Below are 12,381 nucleotides of genomic sequence, written 5' to 3' on the forward strand. Positions count from 1 at the left end.
TTCATTCCAAAGCCTATGGAATTAACACAGTACTGTATTAAATTAAAAGTACAGAGAAAGGGACATTAACCACAGTATCTCTGATAAACAAGAAAGTAAATAAGAGTTCACTCAAGGTTTCAGTGCACAAATATTGTTCAAAGAAGCTCATAGTGTTAGAGGTCAGTGTATTATTATTATTTATGAAAAGACCTCTCTTGTGATGTTATTTTGTGTCAAGAATATAACATAAATAACACCTCTATTGAAATCAAACATCTTCCCTCTCATTAAAACAGGACATTCACAAATCATCTGTCCCAAGAGGAGTTACTGTTTAGGTTATCGATGCAGCTCTCTGCAGCAATGTACTTACTCCCAGTATTGCTCACTCGGACCCTGGTGAGGAATAGAGATTTCGGATCCATCGGGACAAGTTTTGTTGTTTGTCTGCAGCCATGTTGTATTAACGATTTCAAAATATCCATCATTCAGAGTGAGATTGCAGAGTGGGTCTGGAAAAGTGGAATATATTTTTGAAATACAATTTATTTAAGATCTGTTTTTATATCTTGTTCTTGGGATGTACAGAATATTAGGAGAGCAAGCATTTTCTATTAATCTTAATAGATGAGGTTGATATGCCTCTTCCGATGGCAGTTAAGGGATACAAGTTATGGCAAGCATCCAGTAGCACTTTCAGTCATACCATCTTTTTTTATTTTGTTTCAAATATTTCGTCATTTCTAATAGTATAACCAGGACCATTGTTTCACCTTGTCTGATTCAGCTTGATCTGTTTGAGGTTACAGAGGAGTCAGAACACAGAGGCACATTCTAACAACAGCACAGTCCAGCTCTGTTGCTCGTTCTGTGTAATGAGAGATGTTACTTCATTGTTAACTTTGCTTTTTCTTCTTTCTGTTTCTCTAGATAGGACTTTAAACAAGACTTGATTTACTTATGTATTATCACGTGTACCAAAGTACAATGAAAAGCTTTGCTTACAAGCAGTACAGACAGTTCATGGTAAGCAAGGATGTATAGATCAGAAAGACCTCGACAGAAGCACAGAGGTTACATTGCACAGGGCATGCACTAGGCGAGAGCAACGTTAGCAAGATCAGCATTATTTGAGGCTAGGGAGTCCATTCAACAGTCTAATAATGACTGGGATGAAGCTGCTGCTTCTGAACCTGCTAGTGCGTGTGTTCAGGCTTCTGTATCTTCTGCCTGATGGAAGAGGTTGTAGGAGATCATTACCGATGTTCTTCTTGATGATGTTGGCAGCCTTTCTGCAGCAGTGAGCCATGTAAATGGAGTCCATGAATGGAAGGTTAGCTTCTGTGATGGTCTGGGCTGTGCACATCAACTTCTGTAGTTTTATGATTTGGGGCAGAGCAGTTGCCATACCAGGCCTTTATGCACACAGACAGTATGCTTTCAATAATGCTTTCAGCTTGGAGAAGTTGGTGAGGGTCTTTATGGACATGCTAAATGTCCTGAGCCACCTGAGGAAGAAGAGGCATTGTTATGCCTTCTTGACTATCGTATCTATGTGGGCACTCCAGACCAGATTGTTAGTTATCATCACTCCAAGGAAGTTGATGTTCTCCACCCTGTCATCCTCAGTCCCATTGATGTAGACGGGGATGTGTTCTCCTCCTCTCTTTCTGAAGTCAATGATCAGTTCTTTAGTTTTGCTGACATCGAGAGAGGGGTGGTTCTCATTGCACCATGTCACCAGGCTCTTTATCTCCCTTCTGTATTTTGACTTGTCGTTGTTAGGTATCTGTCCTACGACGGTGGTGTCATCATTGAACTTGTAGATGGCATTCATTTGGAATTTGGCAACACAGTCGTAGGTGTACAGGGAGTACAGTACATGGCTGAAGACATATCCTTGGAGGGGCACCAGTGTTGAGTGTTACTGTGGAGGAAGTGCAATTGCCTATCTTCACCAATTACAATCTATGGGTCAGAAAGCAGAGGATCCAGTCTCAAGGGGTAGAGCCGAGACTTAGGTCTCACAATTTTGAGATCAGTCTTGGGGGAATAATGGTGTTGAAGATGGATATGTAGCTGATGAGCAGGAGTCTGACTTATGTGTCATTGTTGGCAAAAAGTGATGACTGCAGATGCTGGAGATCAGAGTCAAGATTAGAGTGGTGCTGGAAAAGCACAGCAGGTCAGGCAGCAACCGAGGAGGAGGAAAATCAACATTTCGGGCAAAAGCCCTTCATCACGAATGAGCACAATGATCAGGAAGGATCCACAAGCCTGACCACCCCAGCCGACCCATTGTCTCAGCCTGTTTCTACCCCACCAAACTCCTCTCTGTCTACCTCAATACTGTCCTCTCCCCCCTAGTCCAGGAACTCCCCACATACCATCGAGAACCACCCACGTCCTCCACCTCCTCCAACTCATTTCCCTGGCCCCCAACACTTCATCTTCACTATGGACATCCAATTCCTTTACACCTCCATCCGCCATGACCAGAGCCTCTAAGCCCTCCGTTTCTTCCTCTCCCGATGACCCACAGGTACCCTTCCACTGACACTCTCATTCTTTTGGCTGAACTGGTCCTCATCCTTAACAATTTCTCCTTTGAATCCTCCCACTTCCTCCAGACCAAAGGGATAGCCATGCGCACCTGCACGGGCCCCAGCTATGCCTGTCTCTTTGTTGGCAATGTAGAACAGTCCATCTTCCATAGTTACACCAGCACCACTCCCCTCCTCTTCCTCCGCTACATTGATGACTGCATCGACGCCACCTCATGCTCCTGCGAGGAGGTTGAGCAGTTCATCAACTTCACCAACACATTCCACTCTGACCTTAAAAGCTCATTCCTGATGAAGGGCTTTTGCCCAAAACATCTGTATATGTGTCTGTATGTTTGTGTGTGTGTGTGAGAAAGAGAGGGAGATGAGGGTAAATTACCTTCTCTGCTGCACCAGGATGAGTGCTGCACCTCACTCTCTCTTTCTGCTGCATCACACTCACTCTATCTCCGCTCCTGCCAAGATGCATGCTCTACCACATTGACCATTACAATATCTTCCCCCATTTGCTCTTGTTTCTTCTGCCTGACGCCACTAATCGTCCATGCCCTCTGCGCCAACCCCTCATTCACCTGCCTTTCACTCACCTGCACCGCCTACTTACATCTCATCACACCCTCTTTCTCCCATTACAGGAGAAAACAGCCCAGAACAACACGGGAAGAGCCAGGACGCGAAATACCCATTGAACATTAAACTCTTCACCCTACGAGAGGAGAGTTTCCTGGCCTTTCCAGGAGAATCTGGCACTGATACCATGGGCATGCTGAGATGTTCATGGCCCACCAACTGAGTAAGTACCACTCTTTGCTCCACTGTGACTCAGTAACTCCACTTTCATCATGACTGATTGCCCAACATTCCTAACCTTGGCAATGATGCCTTTTCTCTCATATCTTGCAGGAAACAGCGAGATGTCCTTTTCTCCAGTGGAGAAACTGACATCCTTTCCCCTAGTTCCTTTATAGGGATCCAACAGACTGACAATGGCACTTGGAGTAGGTTTGAGATTGATGTAATACACTGCTGCACTGCAAGGTGTGTGTCCCCTTGTGGGTAGCTAAGCAGCAAGTCAGGCCTTCTGGTGTGACTGCAGGGAAAGGAGCTGCAAGCCTAGAATGTTGTGAACATGCAGGTAGGTGCTACATGAGCATGTTCCAAGACAGTAAGCGAGCAACCCTGAGATACTACCTGGTCCAATTGATGAGCTGGATGTCTGTCCCTGTGTGTAAAGTCTCAATGCTGTATCAATCCTAAAATCCCAAAAGAGGTAGTTACAGAGCCAGGAGATGCATTAGTTGTAATTTTCCAAAAATCCTTGGGTTGTGGAAAATCTAGAGGTTTTAAATTGATTTGATTTTACTTTATCATATGTCCCTAAGTACAGTGAAATGTTTTGTTTTGCATGCAGTGTAGGTAGATCATATCATACAAAGTGCATTAGAGTAATAGAACTGAGTGAAGAATACAGTGTTATGGCTGCTGAGAAGGTTCATAGACAGCAAGATCAACATTAAATTTAAAATTTGAGAGGTCCGTTCAGAAGCCTAATAACAGTGGGGAAGAAGCTGTTCTTGAATCTGTTGTTATGTGGCTTTAAGCTTTCGTACCTTCTGCTTGACGGAAGAGGTTGGAAGAGATTATAACTGAGGGGGGAGGGGTTGGAGAGGATTGAAAAACTATTCATGTGACACTTCTATTCAAAAAGGGAGGGAGGCTAAAAGATGGTAACTATTGGCTGATTATCCTAACATCTATTGTTCAAAAAATATTAAAATTATTTAAGGAAATAATGGAACATTCGGAAAATCAAAATCTAAATAAGCAGAGTCATCATGGCTTCATGAAAGGAATATTGTGTCTGACTAGTTTTTTGAGAAAGTATCAACCAGAGTGGAGAGAGGGGAACCACTAGATGTGCTGTATTTGAACTTCCAGAACATGTTCTACAATGTACCAAAATAAATGTTGTCATAAGGTAAGTGACCACAGTGTTGGAAGCAGTATATTGACATAGGTAGAGAACTGGTTAATGAGTAGGAAGCAGTGAGTTGGGATAAGGGGTTCTTTTTCAAACTGATGACCTGTAACCAGTAGGGTACCACAAGCTTCAGAGCTGGGACCGAAAATGTGATTTGGAAGAAGGAAGTGAATGTGCTGTAGCCAAATTTGAAGATTACAGAAAAATATTGGAAAGGCAGGTTGAGAGACAGATACAAATAGTTACAGAGAGATATTGATAGGTTAAGTAAATGGACAAAATGTTGGCAATAGTGTAAAATGTGAGAAAATGTGAAGTTGTTTATTTTGAAAGAACAAGAGGACAGAATATTATTTAAATGGAGAAAAGCTGCAGAAAGTTGCAATATAAAGGAACTTGGGCATATTTGTACATGAAACAGTGAGCACACAGATACAGCCATTAAACAAGAAGGCAAATGGAAATGTTGTAATATTTCAAAGGGGTTGGAGTATAAGAGTAGGGGAGCCTTAGTGCAACTGTACAAGGTGCTATTCAGACCACATCTGGATTACTGAGAGTAGTTTTGGTCCCTTATTTAAGGAAAAATATCATTTCATTGGAGGGAATTCAAGAAAGGATAATTCAAGATACGGGGGCATTGTCTTGTGAGCAGAGGCAAAACAGAGTGGACTCTACTTACTGGAGTTTAGAAGGCTGAGAGGTGACCTTATTGAAGGAGATAAGATTATTAAGGGGCTTGACAAGGTGAGTGCTGAGAGGATGCTTCCTCTCACGAGAAAGTCCAGGACTTGAGGGAACAGCCTCAAAATAAAATGGCACCAATTGAAGACAGACGAGGAAGAATTTCTTCTCTCAGGAGTTCCTGGGAACTCCTTGCTATGGAGAGCAGTGGGGGCAGAATCCTTGTCTATATTTAAGGCTGAGAGAGATAGATCCTTGATCAGTAGAGGAATCAAGAGTTACGGAATAGGGCAGGAAAGTGGATGTGAGAGTATTGAATCAGCCATGATTTTATCAAGTGACTACCCTTGGTCCTATTTCTTATGGCTTAAGGTCTTTAGTCCAGTGCTAGTTGCCAGTACACCCTGCAGGTTTGTGCTTCCCATACATTTGGCAAGTAGATCGGAATGGCCATTATAGATCGGTAAATATCGAATATCAATCTCTGTGGATGAGGGATACAAGCAGCCAGTGCCTATGGATAATACCCTGAGATGCTATTGTGTGGTGAGAAATATGGAAGCTCTTTATAGCCAACAGTGAGCGGGTCCCCACCCTGACTTCCATGATGAGCATTTGTCGCTCCCATCTGTGAATGGTTGGATAGGCAGCTGCATTTGAATGAGGTGAGCTGTCGAGTTAATAAGGTTGCTAACAATCAACAAACCCCCTTCATAGCCAACGAGCACCACCCGAGAGAGAATCTCCCCTCAATGGCTGGAACAGGGTTAGAAGATGCAGCAACGTAGAGTTAGGCCTCACCAGACACCTTGGATCATTCTGCTACCTTTCTCACTATAGCCCGTACTGTTCAGGCCCTGGTATGATTCCCAAACAATTGAGCATTTGTGACTCATGTGGCATCAGAAAGGAAAACAGAAAAAAATTGAAAACTAAAGTATTATATCCAGAGCGATCAGCAAAATGGAAAAACAGTTTAGCTCCAATCCTAAACTTTCAGTAGAGAGAAAATATTTTTCCTCAGATCAAGACTAAAGTCAGCTTGTGTGGGAGCTAAGGAAAAACAAGTGGCAGGAAGTATTTCTTAGAGTTGTAGACCCAATGACAGAAGTTGTGTTGCTGGGAAGAGTATAAAGTAAGAACTTAGAGGTACATGTCATAAGGTTCATACATTAATCATGTTGGAAGATAATGTTCACAGTCGAGATAAACCTGATATTAAATAATAAATAACTACAGAGAATATATGCAGGCTAGTTTTCTAAGTGGTATGTCAAAGAATAAAGTGAGGAACAGGCGATTTAATTCTAGTACTGTACTATGGGAAAGGCCTAACTAACCTTAAATATAAAGGCATCTTCAGAGAGGAGTGACTGTACTATGATAGAATTTTACTTTGAGCATTAGAGGGATCTAGTGAAGTCTGAGTTTTATGCCTATGTAAACTATCTAGAATTAAGGTCCATTTGGCTAAAGCTGATTAGGCAATTGCATTAAAAGATATGATAGATAAGCAATGGCAAAAATTAAGAAATCAGGTGCATAGCATGCAACAAATATAAATTCCTTTAAAGCACAAAAACCTCACAGATAACATTGTCATATTATTGCTAATGAGAATCCAAGACTTTACCGTATCAAATTCAAAGGTTTATAACGCATCTTCCAATTTGTGAAACCCAGTCTTGTCGACTCTGTGGCCCAAGTAGATCACTAGGGGTTCCTGGAACACACATTTTTCCCTTCTAAGGTGTATGCCCACCTGGATGAAACATCGAAGGTTAAAGTCCAAGTTGTCTAAGTGCTCCTTATTTGTCTTCACTGTTGTTAGTACATGATCTAGATAAATAGTGACCGGAATAGATCTTATAAAATATTCTCTGTCGTCCGCTGTAAAATTGCACAGACTGATGATACCCCAAATGAGAGTCTGGTCTATCAGTACAAATCTTTATGGGTATTAATTGAGGCATACTTCTGGGGATCCTCATCTAACCAAAATTGCAAGTACACACGGTTCATGTCCAGCTTCGTGAAGAACAGCCCCCGTGCTAGCTTTGTACATAAATCCTCTATGCAAAGGATTGTGTATTTATCCAGCTGCAAAAAGCAGTTTACCATTTGTTTAAAATCCCCACAAATGTAAACCGACCTGTCCAGCATTACAATCAGCACAACCTGTGCTGCCCATTCTGCAAACTGGACTGATTCGATGATTTGTTTGCTTTCCAGCCTTCTGATTTCTGCCTCTACTTTTACTGTATGTCAAATGGCACTGGGTGGGCCTTGTAGAATCATGGAATTGTTTCCTGGTCAACATGTAAGGTGACTTTTTCTCCTGAAAACCTTCCAGGTATTTAATTAGGACTTCATTCACGCAGCCATTTTCTAATTTAAAAACATTGAACCAAGCGAGGTGAATCTTTCTCAAGTGATTTAGCCCCGTCTAGCTTGGGCCTGAGCCTTTTACCACAATCAGTGGTAACTAACCAGCTGCTTCTCATAAGAGAGCAGAACCGAAGTTGTCCCCTTAATCTGTAAAGGTTCTCAGACTGGCCAAGGTCTTATGCAAACTTAAGGGTTGGAATCTAGAGTGAACTTTGTTAGAATTATTCTATGATCAATGAATCACTGTTATTGACCTTTATTAGAACCGGGTAACCATTTAACCGTTTATTTTGATTGGTTTTGATTTGGATGTTGCTAAGCAATTTAACTGTTCCAAACCAAATGTAAGTGGACTTTGCAGGGTGTGTAGTCTCCTGGATACCAGACAATGAATTATTTTACTCAATTTAGGTCTAGTGAGACTCCTTTACTTTCTTGAGTTCATATACCAGCATGGTTTGCCAGCCTGGATCCAGAAGAAAATTTTATCTATTTGCCTGAGGCTTGGCTTTGTTTGGGGTTTTGCTAACCAAGAGTCTCTCTGTCTAAAGTGAGTGAGGTTATGCAATTACCCTCACTCAAGTGGTGTTCCCCAAGCTCAGTCAGCCTGGCGAGAGTGTCCATTTCCATCAGAATACCCTGCAACTCATATGTTCCACTTGCTGCATTTTCCAATGTTAAAGCCAGTTGTAGTGCCTGTTTGAAGTCCTGTTGGGCTTCAGCCAAAAGGTGCTTTTGAGTGGTTACATCATTAATTCCACATATAAAATGGTCTCTCTGCATCTCATTAAGGGTTAAACAATAGTCACATTCCTCTGTCAGTCATCTTAACCTAGCAAAACCCCCAGTATGGATTCCACTGGTTCTCGAATTGCTAAATAAAATCAATAGCATCTCAGAATTAGAGATGGCTTGGAAATATTCCTTAACCCATTCCTTCAACTCTTGGAAAGTTTTAGTATCTGGTGCCTCAGGGAAACTTAGGCTCTGAATAATCAAAAAAGCTCCACAAGCTGTCAGGAGAATTACTCATTGCTTTTTATCTATCTCAATGTCAATTGCCCAGAAAAGTAAAGCATTTTTTCCACGTACTGGGCTCAATGTTTGATGGCAGAAGCAAAAGAGTCAAGTTCCCAAATAACAGAATCATGCCAGAAATTCTTAGCCCAATTCAAAGATGACTGTTGCGAACAAATTTCTTCAGGCGCATTCTTTTCCCTTGTTGCCACTGAAATAACTCAATAGTGGCCAGTAACTCATCACCTTTTATTTACATGTGGAAAGCTCTTGATACTAATCCAGTTTCCTCAGAGCTAGCTCTCAGAGTGAACAGGATGTTTGATATTCCTGTTGTTATTTGTCAGCCAAGGCTCCCTGAGTGGACCAGATTAACAGCCGAAATCAGGGAATTCATATTCCATAAGGTCCACCAGTTGACCTTGTTATAATCACTACAGCAGGTTCAACCTTCTTGCAAATAGCATCTAAAATCTAGTTAGAAACTGACTGTTTTCATCCCCGCTTCACTTGATAATCTGTATCCTTTACATCTGGTGAAATAAGAAGATTTTCCTTTACAAATTCTGTCAATATTTCTTTAATTGTCAGTATGGATTGTGAGATCTCTTCATCCTTCAGGTTGATACATAATTTTGGCTTTCCAGTTTGTTTCACTATTACCCATTCTGTAGTAGGTGTCACTTTCTGGATACTCCCTTCTCTTTTCTACCTCAGCTTTCAAGCTGGACCAGAGGGCAGCTGGAATTTATTTTGGCAGCTGCTGAATTGGTCTTGCAGCTACTTCAAGATGTCATTCTCCAGGAAGACATCCGAATTCTGTCAACACACCATTGTACTCCTTGTGGAATCCATTCCACATCAGGAGTCTAACAGCCGCAACATGTTGCAAGTTGTTTTTGGAATGTGAAAGTTATCAGTTAAGCTTTGGGTTTGCTGTGGCTGAGCTGAGTGGCTTTATTTCCTGTCATCAGTGACTTGAAACTCAATGTCTTCGTATTGCATTTGGTTCTCAGAGTGAACTGTCCTCTGGCACAGGTATGGTATCATCATATAGCTTCAGATTTACTTGTTTCAAGGCTTCACTTGTGGATCACCATGTTGCACCACTTTACACAAATCTTCAAAGATCACATGTTGCATCAGTATCTATCTGACATTTTATCTTGACCTGATGTTCTTATTCTGCATTCCTCATTCAGTCACAATTCATCTAGCGGTTGTTTGGTGCAGGGTGATTTGTCAGAATCTTCAGCCGATATCTCTTTTCGCCATTTGGACTTGCTTCATTGTGCTTCCTTCTGAGCACATTGGTTGGGTGCAAAATGATTCTGTTCGGTCTTCTGCAGTATTTTCATCCTGCGCTCTGTCTGTGATTGTTCAGCCCTTTCGGCCTGATGTATCTATCAGCACAATGCAAGACCTGAACTGTTCTACCATGACTTTGCTCGAACTGCTAATTTTCAACCTTAGCACTTTTGCACATGCCAATCATTTTCCTGAGAGTAAGCGTCTTCTCTTCCAGTAGGATCACAGTCTCTGGAAAAAATGCACACGTCCTGTGTCTGTTTATATCACTCTGTTCACTTCTATTCAGCTGCCATGGGATGCCAATAGTGAGTAATTGCTCTTATTATTGCTGCACAAGTTGCCTCAAGATTGATCTATTCACATTCTGCCTTTTATCCAAGGAAGCTGGAATTCTTGCTGAACATTTCTCAGTTCATGTGTTTGTTATTGTCATATATAAATACCAAAACTGGTTTCTGAATACTTTTGATTGTTGTGGACTGGAAACTACACCAGTCTAAATTGTGTGTAGGTATTTAAGCATCTGAAAAAGGTTACCGTTAAGAAGGCTCATGAACATATGATTTTATTTGATATATTATTCTCACATGTACCTAGGTACAGTGAAAAGTTTTGCATGCAGTACAGGAAGATCATATTATACAAAATCTGTAAGAATAATAAAACAGAACGAGGAATATAATGTTACAGAGAACATTGTTAGCAATTTTGACAGACTTAGAATTGAGGTTTAAAAGAGCAGAATACTTGCACGATACGTAAGAGCAAGTTCTACTGTAAAGAGCTCAGAAATAGTTGCTATGCTGGCATCATAGAGTCATAGAAATGTACAGCATGGAAACAGACCCTTCAGCCCAACTTGTCCATGCTGACCAGGTATCCTAGTCCCACCTGCCAACACTGGGCCCATATCCCTCCAAACCCTTCCTATTCATATACCCATCCAGGTGCCTTTCAAATGTTGCATTTGTACCAGCCTCCACCACTTCCTCTGGCAGCTCATTCCACTCACACACCATCATTTGCATGAAAAGGTTGCCCCTCAGGTCTGTTTCATATCTTTCCCCTCTCACCCCAAACCTATGCCCTCTAGTTCTGGACTCCCAGACCCCAAGGAAGAGACTTTGTCTATTTACCCTATCCATGTCCCTCATGATTTTAAAATGTCTATAAGGTCACTCCTCAGCCTGCGATGCTCCAGGAAAAACAGCCCTAGCCTATTCAACCTCTCTCTATAGCTCAAATCCTCCAACAATGGCAACATCCTTGTAAATCTTTTCTGATCCCTTTCAATTTTCACAACATCCTTCCGATAGGAAGGAGACTGGAATTGCACACAAATTCCAAAAGTGGCCTAACCAATGTCCTGTACAGCTGCAACATGACTTCCCAACTCCTTTACTCAGTGGTCTGATCACTAAAGGAAAGCATACCAAATGCCTTCATCACTATACTATCAGCCTGTGACTCCACTTTCAATGAGCTCTGAACCTGCACTCCAAGGTCTCTTTGTTCAGCAACACTCCCTAGGACCTTACCATTAAGTGTATAGATTTGGTTTCCCAAAATGCAGCACTTTGCATTCATCTAAACTCCATTTGCCACTTCTCAGCCCATTGGCCCATCTGATTAAGATCATGATGTAATCTGAGGTAACCTTCTTCATTTCCACTACACCTCCAATTTTGGTGTCATCTGAAAACTTACTAACCATACCTCCTCTGTTCACATCCAAATCATTTATATAAATGACGAAAAGTAGTGAACCCAGCACAAGACCTCCAGTCTGAAAAACAACCCTCCAACACCACCCTCTGTCTCCTACCCTTAAGCCAGTTCTGCATCCAAATGGCTAGTTCTCTTGCGAACCAGTCTCCCATGGGAATCTTGTTGAATGCCTTACTGAAGTCCATACAAATCACATCTACCGCTCTGCCCTCATCAATCCTCTTTGCTACTTGTTCAAAAAACTCAATCAAGTTTGTGAGACATGATTTTTTATGCATAAAGCCATCTTGAATCTTAATGGTGTGGACATAAAACAACCACAAAAATACTAGAGAAGCTCAGCTGATCTGTCATGATAATGTCATGATATGGAGATGATGGTGTTGGACTGGGGTGCATAAAGTCAGAAGTCAACTGACACTAAGTTATAGTCCAACAGGTTTATTTAAAATCACAAGCTTTTGGAGTGCTGCTCCTTCATCACCTGATGGTGTAACATTTGATGATGATGTCACATGAACTTGTGGGCAGTTCAAATGAGTAAGATCATTTCCTCAAGATTTGTCTGTCATATTAATGTAACCTGTAAGTAGTTGCAATAAACCATACGTTAACCATAACAGACTTTTTTAGTTAGACCAAGAGGTGTAACCAGACCAAGCAGGTCCTATAGTTTCCCAAACCTTCATCATGAGGAGTAGCTCATATAGGGCAGTAAGTTGCCAT

The 12,381-nt window shown here is 41.5% G+C and overlaps 1 protein-coding gene across 1 annotated transcript in view; it reads right to left on the bottom strand.

Annotated features, from left to right (window-relative positions):
• LOC122547866 (sodium- and chloride-dependent neutral and basic amino acid transporter B(0+)-like) overlaps positions 1-12,381 on the bottom strand; it is an 83,901-nt gene that overhangs the window by 38,915 nt on the left and 32,605 nt on the right. Inside the window, exon 4 of the mRNA XM_087991809.1 lies at positions 356-494. Within this exon, the coding sequence (XP_087847935.1) occupies positions 356-494 (139 nt within the window). The remainder of the gene's footprint in view (positions 1-355; positions 495-12,381) is intronic.

The sequence above is a fragment of the Chiloscyllium plagiosum genome, unplaced genomic scaffold, assembly GCF_037043375.1.
Source record: "Chiloscyllium plagiosum isolate Xiang-an unplaced genomic scaffold, Cpla_swu_hap1 HiC_scaffold_11, whole genome shotgun sequence".
Lineage (NCBI taxonomy): Eukaryota > Metazoa > Chordata > Chondrichthyes > Orectolobiformes > Hemiscylliidae > Chiloscyllium > Chiloscyllium plagiosum.